Source organism: Salvelinus fontinalis, chromosome 17 (assembly GCF_029448725.1).
Source record: "Salvelinus fontinalis isolate EN_2023a chromosome 17, ASM2944872v1, whole genome shotgun sequence".
NCBI classification, from domain to species: domain Eukaryota; kingdom Metazoa; phylum Chordata; class Actinopteri; order Salmoniformes; family Salmonidae; genus Salvelinus; species Salvelinus fontinalis.
Window position 1 is genome coordinate 23508971 of NC_074681.1, and position 17770 is coordinate 23526740.

Below are 17770 nucleotides of genomic sequence, written 5' to 3' on the forward strand. Positions count from 1 at the left end.
AAAAAAAGAATGTTTCAGTAATGCTAGTCGTATTTGTTAATAACTACAGAAACGATATCAGAACAATCTGAGATGGTGGGTGTCAAATCCTATTTTTTGTGCTTTTGAGGTGGAACAACCCAATGATATGATGTTCACATCTAGCTATGTTTGAGTACATGGAAAATGTTTACTTAAAAGGCACATGCTTTAACAGAAATATATCTATCTTCAAGCAATACTATTCCTATGACTTTCAGTCATGATGTGTCAAGCACTAGCTACACAACTGTATTCATCCTTTCTTCTCATTAGAGTTTTGAATAGCTTAGTCCAGGAAGGACAGACACAGCAGATGAACATCAACATCATTAGAAACTTCTGCTGCAGTTATGGAGAAATTAACTGCATATTATTCTGAAACCTACGATGGTGAATATATTTGCATAAACGTGAGATCCTTGTATTCCCCATTCAGAGCAACTAGTGCTTTTAACAGCAGGGGGCGAGAGAGAGGATGGAATCATTTTTATTTTATTATTGTGCTTATTTGTAAAGGGGGGGGGGGGGTCAACACTGGTGTTAATGTCTATGCAGTAGATGGGGTTCTCTCATACTAAAATGTAGGGTGAATAAGTTATATCTGGCATGTGCCTCTGTTATAGGGAAAAGCCATGTCAAAGATAAGGATATAATTAAAATGATTGTACATCCAGGTAATGTAAAAATGTCATGTTCTGCATTATATATATATAAATCAATGAAAGCAAGAACTTCACTCAGATGGCATAATGCCCTTTGCTGTCAATATCCCGCAGTTTGATACTAAAAGCTTAAGAGCCTCAATTTTCCTGAAATTATGCATGGTTGAACGTTTAAAATGAGCTCGTGCATCAGCCCCAGGCGCTGATTCATACTTGATTGGGGCAAAGCAGGCTGCAAGTGCTTATTTATATAACTACGTCATTTGGGAGGTTGGCCAAAGAAATAATAATAATAAAAGGAAGTGTCGATTTTCCATTAGAATCCATCGATTTAAAAAAGTTGATTGTAATCAACTAGTTGTGTGATGCACATGCGGTGTCCATTTATAGTTGAGCTCCATATCTTAGACGACACGTTTGGAAGAAAAAAAAGAAAAAAAGACTCAACCAACAATCTATATAATTATCATCTGCTGCTGCTTTTCCTCCCTGGCAAAGAAACACTTCATCCATTTACAGAAATCGCCCGCGGGAATGTTACATCAAAACTAATCATAACGATTAAAATCTGCTTTTCTGTGCGAGAGGAAGGCAATGGGCGAGGATGTTGTATGCCGAAAAAATAGCAAGATATCTTTATACGATTTTATGAAGAAATATAAAATACAATTTCCAGAAAGGCCGACGCAGTGCTGTAAGTGATCTGCTCTTTAGCTCGGAGTTTTATTGTGGAGATTGGTTTAGACTGGGATAGAGACATGAGCTAATTGTATCCTGATCTTTGCCTTGAGGGGTTTCGGAGCCCTGGAGCAAGTACTCTCTGTATTTTGTTCTGTCTACCTTAGCCAAGCTATTGCATTTCTCACCGGTGTAGGAAGGGAAGCAGCTCGCAGGCGAAATCGGAGGGAAAGGGTTCTCAAAAAGATACTTTATGCCCATCCATGTTTCAGGTAAGCAGAGAATTATTTGGTTTGCTAATATTTCCGAGGCTGGTTTGACTGGGACATTCAAGGCGCAGCCGCTTTTACGCATGTGCCAGGCGATGAGCACCATAGTTCTAACAAAAAATATTTAACCACTTCCTGGATATTGTTCGGTGTTTAACAACTGTATGTTTGTTAAAGTGCCGATGACTGGCTTCAAATGCTTATTTGTATTTTCACCGAATTGTACGACCTTCGTTGAGCAAACACCGTAGCTATCCGCCCGTGTGAATTCGCTCCTGGCGCATTCGCCTACTTCAGCCCCAAACACATTATCGTCTCCGTTTTCCCCGTCGGACTTCTTGTCACACTCTTATTACGAACCGAGTTTAGGCATTTCATACAGGCTTTTCCTATATTCGTTTGTCCTAAACCAGTTTCATTTCCTGAGTGCCCCAGATCTGGCTAATGAAAGACGCCATTGTGGAGTAATTTTGCCGGAGGGGATTTCTTATTTTGTAAGACAGGACGTACCTATTCAACACACGTCAATGCAGATTCTGTGAATAATCTCATTGTATTCGCCATCATTTTGTAACGAGAACCCTATCTATGTAAGCCAAGACAAAATGTAGGCTACAGTATTTTCCTTTTGCTTCCCATATAGATCTCTTGCGGGGCTGACCTATACCCGTGCGCAGGGAATTCCACGGTACAGACGCGCCACTGCAAATAATTAAACTCCCGGGCGGAAGTCTGGATCTATGTTTGCATCTTTGTAGCTGTGATGTTATGGAGACAAAACATGATATATATGGTTAGTATTATCAGTGTACAAATTCACATTTTAAATTGTTTTTGTAATAAATTAGCCTGCTAGTATGATATATGGACACAATGAACACTAATGCAACTTTGGCAAATGGCAAGTAGAGGTTCAATCTAAATCCAACTGTATACAGGCTGCTGGTAACAGATTTGTACGGTTATCCTACAAGTTTACACAGATGTTTATGTGCTCCTTTATGACACCCGCTATGTAATTATCTCATTCTAACCAAGACACACTGGTGCAATGCATGTGATTACGTAACAAAATAATATTCTCAACCTTTTAATGCCAGAAAGTAAAACGCGCGCAGATGTTGGAACAGTGAAGTATTCCTATTCCTTACTTTTGAGTAAAATGCGTGGCTGTAGGAGCGTTCACTGGAGGGCGCTGTTATGACGAGAACATTGGCATCTGCTTAAAAGGGCACAATGTCTCACATTGCATTTTATAGTGTCCACTTATTTACAGAATTTAGAAGTAAACAGACATGGTTATGATTTGGATCCCCAATTAGAACTATATCAATAAGTCATGTTAGCATTCAGCATTTTTCCTCTTCTAGTAAATGAAATGCATTTCCATGTAGTTACTACTTGAGTAATGTGCTTCACTTCTTGTCACACCTGAGAGGAGCTCCAAATGTACAATGGGCACCTTTTTTTTAAATGGCCATAGGCAAAAAAAGTGGACACAACTGTCATCCTGTAAACACTTGACTAGTGACTACCTGTGACTTGGCATTTCCAATCAGGCCATTTACACCAAGTGCATAAAGTGTTCTAAATTACAAGGTACAGTTGCACTATGGGAAATAAGGGCTTCTTAAAGGGCTGATGCTACACCCATTATTGGATTATTACATGTTTAACATTTTTAGGACTTGATGGGAGGTAAAAGATCCTACGATATTCCTTCTTGTGCATTTAGCCTTATTACATTGTTAACAATGTTTGTTCCACACACACCATGTAAAGTATTTGTTGAAAACAACACCGGAACGGAGTGCAGTCCGACAACAAAAGCGTTGATCCATTGTGCCAACTACAGATTTGTTTGAACAGGTTGGGGTGTGGATGCGGTCAACACAATTACACCAGACTAGGATAAACAAGCAAGTCACTTGCGACAGCAATTCTACATTTGTTTAGCGTGTTCTTGCAGTATAAATGCTGGTTACTTGTGTAGCAAGGGAACATTGAACCACTAACAAAGGTTAGAGCATGTGTTTTGTATACACATAGTTATGTGGTTGGCCTAGATTATTCAAAATGGCAACAGGTGGGAAGACTGACTGCAGCAGTTCTGAAAGGAAAAGGGATGAAGGGAATGGGTGTAGTGTGTCAGGCCACACATAGCATTACGCCATCGTGTTATTGCGGTGCTTTGCATTGTGTTGCTTGTCAGGTTCTACTGATGATCTTACCACCTCAGTATTCTGGGTTATAGCTACGCATAATCCTACTGGTGGTCCATGCCACGGTAGACATGTTTTAGATTTGTGAAGGGTGCTCCGACTGTTTGAAGGTAGGAGTAGTCAACCTGAGAAAGAATGCACAGGACATGGTTTTAATTTGAGTTGGGATGAAGTGGTTGTGCTACAAGTACTCAGACCTATGCTCCCTTTCTATCTCCCTTGCTCCATGGCGCGCGCACACACACACATTCATGATTCTTAGCAGATTCTACACTTTCATGATGAGGCTTTGAGGAAAGCCAATTCCAGTGAGCTGGTTTACAGGACTTACTTTCTCCACACACACCATCTCCCACAAATTAGTCGGGAAACAAATTACCTGCATTCTGAGTGTGATCCCACGCACTTTGCTGGCTGCCTTACACAGGTCCCCCTTTTGAAGAGTGGCCGTGTGATTTCCTCTTTGTTCACCCCGCGGGCCCCTCTGCCTTCTGCGAGAGGGATTCTGGAGTTGAATTTTAAAACTATGCATGGCGGCTGGCTGCCTGCGCTTATCAACTCGTGCACAAACGAACTGCATGCAAATCAGGGCAGGATCACACACCACAGTGGAGGCCTGCACTCAAAGGCAGGCTTAATTGCTAATTGGGTATCTAGGTGTGACACCCACACTGCCAAAACTGAGAAGTAAAAACATGGATGTTTTAATGCCAGTTGCGGTTGTTTTTAATTAATTTATTCAATTTTAACTTATTTTAAGAGTGGATTGGATTTTCTGAATGTTTTGGGGAAACTAACCCAGGAGAGTGTAGTCGTAAACACCAATACTTCCAACATGAATCTAACATGCAATGTTTTTTGAGATTCTGTTTGGTATACACTACAATAAGAGGTCTGATGTTGTGGATTCAAAGGTATCATATGATCTGTTCATCTTTGGACATGTTTTATACCTCTTTTTGAAAGTGAAATTGTCATTGCCTGTGTCTCTCTGATTGGCCATTTAGATTAGGTCTAGAAGTGACTTTGAAGTCTGCATTTTTCTGGTATATACCAAAACCATAATGCTTTATACGGGGAGCTGTTTTTTTGGCTGTGTGAGAATGGTTGGTACCTGACTACATGCAAGAAGGGCACCTGCACATAAGTATTAATGAGATAAGACTAAAGAAAAGCCCATCACAGACACGCCAGTGTGAAAGAAAGTAGAAATGTATCCACAACAGTGACACATCAGGATCCTGCTAGTTTATGTAAAATGGGTGGGAGGGTCACTGTTTTCATTTGCTCTTAATCTCCACCACAATCTTAACAGCCCTCCTGAATATGGCCCATTGTTCTGGGAGAATACTATGTGAGTAAACAGGTCTTTTAGATGGTGTGCTACAGACTAAAAGGGTCTGTGGAAAGGTCAAGCGTTCATCCAGGGTTGCCAAAACACCCTGGAGGCTAGTGTGTGTGCCTGTTTATATATATCTGTCTCGAACAAAAAACAAACTGGTATCTGCTGTGTTTTGATGTCATTTGGTTAGTCACTGAATACTCTGCACTGTTAGTGTTACTGTGAGCTTTGTATTTTCACCAAGGACTTGTTGCCAGACTTCTGGAGAAGGTTTAGTTTCTGGTTTCAGGCTAGATGGAAAAGTAATGTTCAGTCTTTGTTAGTGCTTGAGGCAGCTGGAACAAATGATGACTGGAGGAAATGGAGGGTGAGGAATAGAAAGGGCAAAGGCAACGGCGCAAATCCAGGTATGCGTCGTGGTTTTGGGGAGGTCCAATGTTGAATCTGGTGTCCGATTTATAGGATATGCTACACCTTTTAGCAGACATGCAGTAAATGCGACAATACCTGCTTTTAAAACAGCGACAACCTTAAGAAACCCCGAGGCACTAGAATGCTAATGTTCGGGGCTTTGACTTATCCATACACCATTGCAAAAGCTGCAGTGACTGCCACAGCATCGCTCTTGTGTGTACTGCTGTCACCCATTAACGCATCTCCGGAGTCTGCAGGTGGAAACACACAGCATCTCCAACTTGAAGCCTGTTTTTCGTGCGCCAGGTTTGATAATGGACGCAACGGATGTCATGGATTTAACGCATCAGAAAACGAGAAAGCGCCCGCGTCCAATCAGTTCTTTGGACGAGTCCGTAGTACACGCGTCCCTGAAACGAATCTCAATGCGAACGGCGGAATGCGGGGACCCTCCGTTCATGTACTCAAGAGGCGACCCCTTACCTGCAGCATCACTGAAGCAGAATGATCATTCTGTGTCTTCCTCACCATCCACAGTTTTGTCAGCGCAGGTAGGCTAACGGAGATTTAGGCCAATTCGTTTCAGCAAACTATGGTCAAGTTACCTGCGACGTGACATGGTTGCACTTCATTGTAGGGGCTTTGTTTGTCTACTTCCTAGTGCCTACCCACCAGTAGTGGAAGTTGTTGGATATTTATTTGATGTGAATATCATCAATGCCAAATTGTCTTGTATGTATTTTCCCACATTGATAAAATCGATTCAGCTGAGCAAATATAATTTTAGATTTAATCCCGATTTATTTTTTTATTTTTTTATTTTTTGCACATCCCTGTGTAATTACTACTTAATAAAAAAAATTATAACATTACATTTCTCCATCCAATGACATTGTTTTCATATTGTGTAGAGATGGACCTCTTTTCTTATTGGTTCAGAGGGTCTTGAACTTGTGGTTGAGAAACTCAATTTGTTATGTTTGCTATTAGAGATATTGCCAGCTAATTGTGTTTTTAGGTTAGCAGGGAACGTTTCTTCTAAATCTTGTTACATTATTAAAATGTAGACCGACTATTGCTCTTTTACAGTGTGTGTGTGTGTGAAATTGCTGTTCGAAATTAATTTGGCTTTGGGAGATGATTATGCGCAACAGATATGGGGGGGTGTGGTTGGTAACATTCAAGTCAAGGTCAGGAAATACCATGCTAGTGTAACTCAGAGATCTCTATTCTCTCAGTCCTGACAGAACCGAAGAGTTGGACCTTAGCCAACTATTTAACAATTTTTTCAGAAAGATGAGGAGAATACATTTACCAATGGAAAAATACATATTTACATCCATATTATAAACAGATAATTTTCATGGCTTGACTTTTCAGTCTGTGCTGTCCACCATGTTGATAATCATTCATTTGTGCTAGGATAACCGTTCCAGCATGTCCAGGCCCATGATCACCAGATCACCAGCATCCCCCTTGAGTAACCAGGGCATCCCGACGGCTGCCCAGCTCACCAAGTCCAATGCCCCTGTGCACATTGACGTGGGCGGACACATGTACACCAGCAGTCTGGCCACGTTAACCAAGTACCCAGAGTCCAGGTAAGCGCATGTGACCAATTCTCCTATTAATGCAGTTCCTCAATTGCAAATTACTAAACTTATGTCTTTGTTTTGGTACCTGTAGGTACAAAACGCCAGTGTTTTCATCTATGACCTTCATATGTGGCTTTAGAGGGGGTTTGGGATGATTCAGAGGTTGAAAGTGAGATCATGAGCCTAGCCCATCATGTCAGCCGTGTTTATCTGGATTAGCTCTCTGACTGCATAATGTCATAATTTGACAGCTCAGAAGTCAAAGTTTACCCAATCACAATGATTCAGCACTCAAATGGATGAATGAGGTGGGAAAGATTGGATTTGAACACAGGGCTTGATATTACACTTTTTCACATTCAAACTCATATGATTATTAAGGCTATTCTACAATACCCTGATTACTATGCATCATCACAATATTTCCACGCAATACCAAATACAAAATGGCCACCTTTTTTCAAGACTGCCTCAGTTATTTTGAGCAGTAAACATTTGCAGGGCTCAAAAGTCCGAACTGCAGACAAAAGCATCTCAGTTATTCTGACAGATGTCCCAGCAGCAGTAAAGGGCCAAAGGGCACGGGGCCATCTGGAGGCAGGAGGGCCACTGCAGCCTGAGGCCGGGCCCCCGGGGCGCCATCCTGCCTCGGGCACCTCTCTACCAGCTGGCCCTGACCCCTCCATCAGACCACAGCATAGCTCTCATCTCATCCATGCCGCTTCATTTCTATATTTATTTCTCCCATTCTATTTCCCTCATTCTCTGTCTGTTTGTCCCTCTTCCTCTCTTTCTGTCTGTTTCTTCCGCGTGCGCTCTGTTTTTCCTCCCTCCCTATATCTCTCCCACTCTCTTTCTCTGTGTGGAGCAGAGTAATGTGTGCATCACTCAACAAAGGTGTGAAAGAAATCAAACACTCCTGAGCTCACCCACATCCAGTGAGTCATAGAATCTGCACATGAATCACTGTCCTGTAGCCATATTAGGTGATATTTCCCTGTGCTCAAAACCATACCTGGTGTACTGTCAATTCAAAATGTATAGCTCAACTCAACAGTAGCCTTAGTTTGTTTGGCCCTATAACAAATGCTATATTGACGGAAAACAAATAACTGTCTCTGGCTTTTCTTTCTCTTCCTCTAGAATCGGACGTCTCTTCGACGGCACAGAGCCCATAGTGTTGGACAGTCTGAAGCAGCACTACTTCATAGACAGGGATGGACACATGTTCCGCTACATACTCAACTTCCTCAGGATCTCTAAGCTCCTCATCCCAGACGACTTCAAAGTGAGTGTCCCTTCCACTGCAATCAATCAGCTAGCCATCACTAGTCCCCAAACGTTCAGGGGAAAAAAGTGGACACCTTAGTCATGGGCAACCCTCAGTACTTGGTCTCCCTAGGATTGGTGCTGACAGATTACATACTGTGTGGAGTTACAAGTCCTGAAAGTCTTTTATTTTTATACCTATGTTTCTAGATAAAGTCATCTTAAAACATCAGGTGTTAGAGACCTTAGTTTTGCAGTAGTATGTTCTGTACTGAGTGTCCAGAAGAATCACTCATCCTCACTGTGACACATTTGTATTCTGTTTGCTAGCTTTTTGCGTCATTTAGCCCTTAATTACAAACTTGCCCCCAGAGAAAACAAATAATCACATTATCTGATGGACTGTCCACACACTGACTCAATTAGGGGGAAAGGATATCAGCTAAAATAAGCAAAGACTAGCCCAAGTTCAGACCGAGGCCAAATTCACCCTGACAAATGTGCAGATGTGACACTGAGGAGTCAAATTGAAAAGCCCCTCGGTCCTATGGGTAAGATATCCCACAAGGCCTCAGTGGTTTTTTTGGTAGCCTAGATACCTGCCTGGTCTTCACACCGTTTGTTCGTATGAATGTCTATTATTCATGTTTGTTCTCATTCCTGTTATGGTTGATGGAACTCTTCCAGCATCCTTTGTGTTGGCTATTTATTTTACTAGGGCATAGAAGGGGAGGCATTGTGTTGGGAACCAATAGTTATTTCACCCATATGAACGAAATGAGACCCGAGGAAAGGAGATAAGAAAGCCATAATACAGTATTGAGACATCCTTTGCCTCAGCTTGACTTGTCCTATCCTCACTGACCCGTCTCCTCTGTGCTGCCCCCTGCAGGACTACAGCCTGCTGTACGAGGAGGCCCGGTACTTCCAGCTGCAGCCCATGCTGGCCGAGCTGGAGCGATGGCGCCAGGACCGCGACCTGGCCCGGGTGTCACGCCCCTGCGAATGCCTGGTGGTACGCGTGGCACCCGACCTGGGAGAGAGAATCACGCTGAGCGGAGACAAAGCCCTCATTGAGGACGTGTTCCCAGAGATTGGCGACGTCATGTGCAACTCCGTCAACGCGGGCTGGAACCACGACTCCACACATGTAATCCGCTTCCCGCTCAATGGATACTGCCACCTTAACTCCGTCCAGGTGAGGGCTGAAGACACCAGACACGTGTGGCATGGCCACTATAAGGTCTACTACACCTGTTGTATTCGGCACAAGTGACAAATAAACTTTGATTTGATAAGGAGACTCATGTTCACCCAATATGGATGTTGTATAGTAGGCTAGATACAAATGTTCATCAGTTATGATGAAACCATCGTCTCAGTCAGAGATGCATCAATAAATGAAAGCACAGAGACATTATTAAATATGTAGGACAACGTTTCCTCATCCTTACTGTATATTGCAGGAGCTTTTCTCTCATACACAAACCACTCAAGTGGATGCAGTGGAGAGAGGGACCAAGACAGAGAGGGACAGACAGAGAGAGAGGTGGCGAGAGAGCTCCATTCAGCTCCCTGGCAGGTTGTCCCGAGGCAGGGCCCATAATTCTGTTTGGTTATTAAAGCACGCTGGCGGTGGGTGCTGTATCTGGGCCTAATGGAGGCAGGGTGTGTGTGGGGAGGGGGACTGCCAGCAGTGGGGGGACCTTTGTAGTTCTGGCGGGGCTCTGGCCTGGGGCAGAGGGAGAGAAGGGCGTGCTGAGCAGCCCACACTGAACCAAGTGGCACCGAGAGAAAGAAAAGCCCTACTGCTCCCTGGGGCCTCTTTGATGGAATGTGATCCTGCTGCCCTCCGGACACGTCTGTAGATGTCTGCAAGCCTGCAGGATCAGGGACAAATCCACGCACGCGCAGAGACGCAAGCACGCGCAGAGACGCACAGATCTTCAGCTTCTTGCCAATTTCTCACATGGAATAGCCTTCATTTCTCAGTACAAGAATAGACTGATGAGTTTCAGAAGAAAGGTTTTTGTTTCTGGCCATTTTGAGCCTGTAATCGAATCCACATGCTGATGCTCCAGATACTCAACTAGTCTAAAGAAGGCAGGTTTTACTGCTTCTTTAATCAGAACAACAGTTTTCAGCTGCGCTAACATAATTGCAGATTGGTTTTCTAATGATCAATTAGCCTTTTAAATTGATAAACTTGGATTATCTAACACAACGTGCCATTGGAACACATGAGTGATGGTTGCTGATAATGAGCCTCTGTACGCCTATGTAAACTCAGCAAAAAAAGAAACGTCCTCACTGTCAACTGCTTTTATTTTCAGCAAACTTAACGTGTAAATATTTGTATGACCATAATATTCAACAACTGAGACATAAACTGAACAATTCCACAGACGTGACTAACATACATGTAATAATGTGTCCCTGAACAAAGGGGGGGTCAAAATCAAAAGTAACATTCAGTATCTGGTGTGGCCACCAGCTGCATTAAGTACTGCAGTGCAGCTCCTCATGGACTGCACCAGATTTGCCAGTTCTTGCTGTGAGATGTTACCCCACTCTTCCACCAAGGCACTTGCAAGTTCCTGGACATTTCTGGGGGGAATGGCCCTAGCCCTCACCCTCCGATTCAACAGGTCCCAGACGTGCTCAATGGGATTGAGATCCGGGCTCTTCGCTGGCCATGGCAGAACACTGACATTCCTGTCTTGCAGGAAATCACGCACAGAACGAGCTGTATGTCTGGTGGCATTGTCATGCTGGAGGGTCATGTCAGGATGAGCCTGCAGGAAGGATACCACATAAGGGAGGATGACGTCTTCCCTGTAACGCACAGCGTTGAGATTGCCTGCATTGATGACAAGCTCAGTCCGATGATGCTGTGACACACCACCCCAGACCATGGCGGACCCTCCACCTCCAAACCGATCCTGCTCCAGAGTACAGACCTCGGTGTAACGGTCATTCCTTCAATGATAAACGCTAATCTGACCATCACCCCTGGTGAGACCAAACCGTGACTCATCAGTGAAGAGCACTTTTTGACAGTCCTGTCTGGCCAGCTGTCTGGTCCACCTATGGTTTGTGCCATAGGTGACAACATTGCTGGTGATGTCTGTCTGGTGAGGACCTGCCTTACAACAGGCCTACAAGCCCTCAGTCCAGCCTCTCTCAGCCTATTGCGAACAGTCTGAGCACTGATGGAAGGATTGTGCATTCCTGGTGTAACTCGGGCAGTTATTGTTGCCATTCTGTACCTGTCCCGCACGTGTGATGTTTGGATGTACCGATCCTGTGCAGGTGTTACACGTGGCCTGCCACTGCGAGGACGATCAGCTGTCCGTCCTGTCTCCCTGTAGTGCGGTCTTCGGTGTCTCACGTTACGGACATTACAATTTATAGCCCTGGCCAGGTCTGCAATCCTCATGCCTCCTTGCAGCATGCCTAAGGCACGTTCACACAGATGAGCAGGGACCCTGGGCATCTTTCTTTTGGTGTTTTTCAGAGTCCGTAGAAAGGCCTCTTCAGTGTCCTAAGTTTTCATAACTGTGACCTTAACTGCCTACTGTCTGTAAGCTGTAAGTGTCTTAACGACTGTTCCACAGGTGCATGTTCATTAATTGTTTATGCTTTATTGAACAAGCATGGGAAACAGTGTTCAAACCCTTTTACAATGAAGATCTGTGAAGGTATTTGGATTTTTACGAATTATTTTTTAAAGACAGGGTCCTGAAAAAGGGATGTTTATTTTTTTGCTGAGTTTAGATATTCCATAAAAAAATCTGCCGTTTCCAACTACGATAGTCATTTACAACATTAACAATGTCTCCACTGTATTTCTGATCAATTTTATGTTATTTTAATGGACAAAAAAAATATGCTTTCCTTTCAAAAACAAGGACATTTCTAAGTGACCACAAACTTTTGAGCGGTAATGTATATCCATTAATTTATCTTGTCATTATTCTTTTTCTATATTCTCGGTTCTATCATCTCTAATGCCACTCCCTTTCTCTTGTGCTAGACTTGGTCACATGTCACTGAGTTTGTTTATTACTACTTAATACTACCTGCTCTAACATGATGTTCAGAGCATTGGTTCTCTGTGTGACGGGAAAACACGTGTTTCTCATCTCTCTCCCTTCTCTTCAGGACAGCTACATGTATCTGTGTATAATATCTAAACAGTGTTAGCTATCATGTTACCTCAACACCCCTTCTCTCCTTGTGTCCACCAGGTATTGGAGCGTCTGCAGCAGCGTGGCTTTGAGATCGCCGGATCCTGCGGAGGGGGCGTGGACTCATCCCAGTTCAGCGAGTACGTCCTGAGGAGGGAACTGAGGAGGGCAGGCCAGCGAGGAGGGCCTAACTCAAACCGTATAAAACAGGAGCAGCTGGACTAGACCTCCCAGACACCTGGGGCGCTAGACTTTTTTCCGGTGGCAGCCAAGCACTAGATGGGACGCAGCAGAGCTCTGTGGATTCTGGGTATAATACTGCACTCATGTGCTAATTAGTACTAGGAAACTCTGAAATCTACTACTTGCTAACTGGTTGAACGTGGCACGTGTATAATTACAACCACTTTGCATGTCGGAAATGTCTGAGTTTCCTAGCTCCGACTAGCACGCGAATGCAGCTTTATCGTTTTGTTTGTTTGTCATTAAACATTTTTTTTACTTGAAGAACCACAGAGAAAGAGTGACCAAGGTGCGACAGGAGTTTTTTTTTGCCATAAGAAGATACAGAACATTTTGATAAGTTGATATCTCAAGGATATTTGTGATTGTTCATGCCCCGCCCCATCAAAATATATAAAAAAGGATTAATACTTTCCCAGGGTCCCCAAATAAAGTTTGTTTTAAAACTTTGAACCTACATTAGGTTAGATATGATTTCCATGATTAAGACCGTACAAAATGTAAATGGTTTGATCGCACATGTAGTGCAAGGCCATTCACTAGTGATTTGCAGTTTTTATTTACCCATTGGCATATTTACCAAGTCGAATTTTTCTCCCATACTATAAAAACGTTCACTGTGTTGCTAGAGGCAGACAAACAGTGCTATACATCATGGTGTTGTGAGAAGATCTTGGTTAGCATAAACACCATTATTTTTAACAGAACTGAATGAAACATTATCCACACTCTTATTCACACAGGATGTTAAGTATCGTGATACATAGAAATGAAGTGTTTTTACTTTAATCAAAGTTACCTTATTGGATTTTATAATATGAAATATAGTTCACATTAATATTATCAATATTTTATGTCATAGACCATTCTATACTCACTAAAAGAAAATGATTAAGTAAATTATTGTAAGAAATGTCCCTGCATTGCCTCTGTTTTGGGTACTAAACCTAGAGAACAGAGGTGATTCATTCAGAGGAGCCTCAAGATCCTATTGAGTGACCTACTGTAAATGATATTTGCCATTGTATATGTTTTGTTTTTTACATTGAAATGGACACCTTTTTAACTGGCATAATGTTGCCTCATAAATGACTGAACAGATCAGGCTTATAGTATAAGACCCAAATTTAAGATTTATTCTTAGGCCATTGATGTGAAGTTTGATTATCATAAACTATTTCTAACGTGATCTACCTACGCTCCCTAGATTTGAGTAAAGAGGAATGTAGCACTAAAATGTGAAATAAATCTTCAACTGAAGTTGTACTGATGGCTGATCCATTGTGTGTTATGGTGCTAACAGAGAGACTAGAGTGTTTATCATAGTACATGATATAATGGAATAGGTGTTGGTTCTTGTTGTATATTCAACACAACCAGGCCAACAAATCGATTGTTGCTTTGCATTTCATCAATTTCACACACCCTTAACCTGTCTAGGATCAGCGTGGCGCTAGCGGCACACCCCCCCCCCCCCCACTGAAAAACCAGTGCCGCGAAATTCAAAAAAAATATTTTTTTAAAATATTTAACTTTCACACATTAAAGTCCAATACAGCTAATGAAAGACACAGATCTTATGAATCCAGTCAACATTTCCGATTTTTAAAATGTTTTACAGGGAAGACACAATATGTAAAGATGTACATCTATTACCTAAAAACACATTAGCATATTCCACCATCTTTTATTTGTCCACCAACACCAGTAGCCATCACCAATTCGGCTAAACTAAGATATTTATAGCCCCTAACCAACAAAAAAACTCATTAGATGACAGTCTGATAACATATTTATGGTATGGGATAGGTTTTGTTAGAAAAAAGTGCATATTTCAGGTATATGGCATAGTTTACAATTGCACCCACCATCACAAATGGACTAGAATAATTACAATGAGCAACGTGTTTACCTAACTACTAATCATCAAACATTTCGTAAAAATACACAGCATACACGAATCGAAAGACACAGATCCTGTGAATACAGACAATATTTCAGATTTTCTAAGTGTCTTACAGCGAAAACACAATAAATCGTTATATTAGCTTAGCACATAGCAATTAGCAGCCCAGCATTGATTCTAGCCAAAGTGAGCGATAAAAGTCAACATCGCCAAAAGATATTAATTTTTTCACTAACCTTCTCAGAATTCTTCCGATGACACTCCTGTAACATCACATTACAACATGCATATACAGTTTGATCGAAAATGTTTATATTTAGCCACCAAAATCATGGTTAGACAATGTGAAATGTAACTCGGCTGGTCAGAATTTGTCCTTGCGCCACTTAGACAGTGATCTACTCTTATACATAAATACTCATAAACGTGACTAAAAAATATAGGGTGGACAGGGATTGATAGACAATTTAATTCTTAATACAATTGCGTTATTACATTTTTTAATTTATCCTTACTTTTCAATACAGTTTGCGCCAAGCGAAGCTACGTCAAAAAACATGGCGTCCTAAGCCACTAAAATGTTTCGACAGAAACACGATTTATCATAATAAAAATGTCCTACCTTGAGCTGTTCTTCCATCAGTATCTTGGGCAAAGGATCCTTTCTTGGGAGAAATCGTCTTTTGGTGGAAAGCTGTCCTCTTGCCATGTGGAAATGTCAACTACGTTCGGGATGAACTGAAAAGCGTGTCCAACTTTTCACATCGTTGCAAAAATAAATGTCACAAAATCGCACTAAACGGATATAAATTGCTATAAAACGCTTTAAATTAACTACTTTGTGATGTTTGTAACTCCTATAACGAGTGAAAAGATGACCGGAGAAATATAACAGGCTAAACTAATGCTTGGAACAGGAGAGGGTCGGTGTCTTCCACGCGCGTTACGCAGCAAGAAAAGACTTGCTAGCTAAAGGTTTTTTTCATTTGTAGGGCCTGTGAACGAGCAATCGAGCCCGTTGGAATCGTCATCACGTAAAGGCATCCAGGGGAAGACGTAAGAAGTGTCCGTATAGTCATAGCAACGACAGTGCCCGTTTAAATGACTTCAGAAAAGTGGCCAACGTTTCTCAAATCTGACTCCATGTCAGGGAAATTGCTGTAGAATGGGCTCTGTTCCACTTAGAGACAAAATTTCAACTCCTATAGAAACTATAGACTGTTTTCTATCCAATAATAATAATAATATGCATATTGTACGATCAAGGATTTTGTGGGAAGCCGTTTAAAAAATTAGCCACATTAGCATAAATAGTCTAAACAGCGCCCCCATCCCCAACAGGTTAAAGGATATTCCTTTAATATAGTGTTGAATAACACTGAGAACATGTATTTTTTGTGATCATATGTTTAATTTGTGTTATAAGTTTGGTAGCTACATGGAAAATAATTTTAGAAAACTGTTGCAGCTCAAGTCAACTAAATAATCCACAATGCAATGCTCTGTCAACGGGCGTGCTGGCTGGCTAGCGAGGTAGCTAGCAAACGTAGCTAAACACAATAATACCAAAGACCATATCAGCATGTAAAGTAGCTAGTTAGCTGTAAAATTGCCTAAACAAACTATCAATTTAGGTGTCTACAATCTCACCATGTTCAACCTGCAGATCGACGTGATTAACAGACTGGAGTCTGACATTTGCAATGGCAGATATACTTTTGAGGAGATTGGGAAACGCTGCCCATGCTACGTCAATGGTGCATTCTGGACGATTCTAGGACAAGGAGGTCTCTCCTTCAAGGAGTGAACGGGAGTCTATTGGGCGCTAGCTAAAATACCCAACATGAGCACATATTTCGTCAATAAGAAGTTCAACATCACAAATATTTTCCGACATGTGAGACTAACTTGCTACCTGTAATATTGTATAGCTTTAGAATCGTAATATTGTATAGCTTTAAAATCGTGACATTGTGTACTTTTGATGAAAATAGTCACTTTTCTCGACACTGATTTAGAGAAGGGATTGCGTGACGATTAGTTTAGCAACCGCATGACCACGTGAACACGATTGGTTGACAGTGCTGGTTGGGGCGTTTATATGTTCCTTCATTCATTGGATTCCTATATCCTTTCTATAATATCTCTGGCAACGACGCCATGCAATGCACCCTGGACTAAAGAGGTGGGGGAATGTGCTAGACCCTCCGTTAAATTGTACATTTCTCGAGGTAGGAACATTGCAAAAATATGATCAATGGCTCATTTTTTATTTTTTTATTTCACCTTTATTTAACCAGGTAGGCAAGTTGAGAACAAGTTCTCATTTACAATTGCGACCTGGCCAAGATAAAGCAAAGCAGTTCGACACATACAACAACACAGAGTTACACATGGAGTAAAACAAACATGCAGTCAATAATACAGTAGAAAATAAGTCTATATACAATGTAAGCAAATGAGGTGAGATAAGGGAGGTAAAGGCAAAAAAAGGCCATGGTGGCGAGGTAAATACAATATAGCAAGTAAAACACTGGAATGGTAGATTTGCAGTGGAAGAATGTGCAAAGTAGAAATAGAAATAATGGGGTGCAAAGGAGCAAAATAAATAAATAAATACAGTAGGGGAGGAGGTAGTTGTTTGGGCTACATTATAGATGGGCTATGTACAGGTGCAGTAATCTGTGAGCTGCTCTGGCAGCTGGTGCTTAAAGCTAGTGAGGGAGATAAGTGTTTCCAGTTTCAGATATTTTTGTAGTTCGTTCCAGTCATTGGCAGCAGAGAACTGGAAAAAGAGGCGGCCAAATGAGGAATTGGCTTTGGGGGTGACCAGAGAGATATACCTGCTGGAGCGTGTGCTACAGGTGGGTGCTGCTATGGTGACCAGCGAGCTGAGATAAGGGAGGACTTTACCTAGCAAGGTCTTGTAGATGACCTGGAGCCAGTGGGTTTGGCGACG

The 17770-nt window shown here is 42.0% G+C and overlaps 1 protein-coding gene across 6 annotated transcripts; it reads left to right on the forward strand.

Moving 5' to 3' along the window:
- The first annotated feature begins 983 nt into the window (after positions 1–983).
- On the forward strand, positions 984–14171 carry LOC129813997 (BTB/POZ domain-containing protein KCTD1). Of its 6 annotated transcripts, XM_055866698.1 has the most exons (7): positions 985–1377; positions 1558–1633; positions 2274–2423; positions 7031–7209; positions 8347–8491; positions 9365–9670; positions 12723–14171. In XM_055866698.1, the coding sequence occupies exons 3-7, from the start codon at positions 2394–2396 to the stop codon at positions 12885–12887; spliced, it is 825 nt and encodes a 274-aa protein (XP_055722673.1). In that variant the 5' UTR covers positions 985–1377; positions 1558–1633; positions 2274–2393; the 3' UTR covers positions 12888–14171. The 6 variants fall into 6 exon arrangements, with proteins under 6 accessions (XP_055722676.1, XP_055722673.1, XP_055722672.1 ...); XM_055866697.1 differs by lacking the exon at positions 985–1377 and having other exon boundaries at positions 1384–1633; XM_055866699.1 differs by lacking the exons at positions 985–1377; positions 1558–1633 and adding an exon at positions 1660–2124.
- Positions 14172–17770: the final 3599 nt, after the last annotated feature.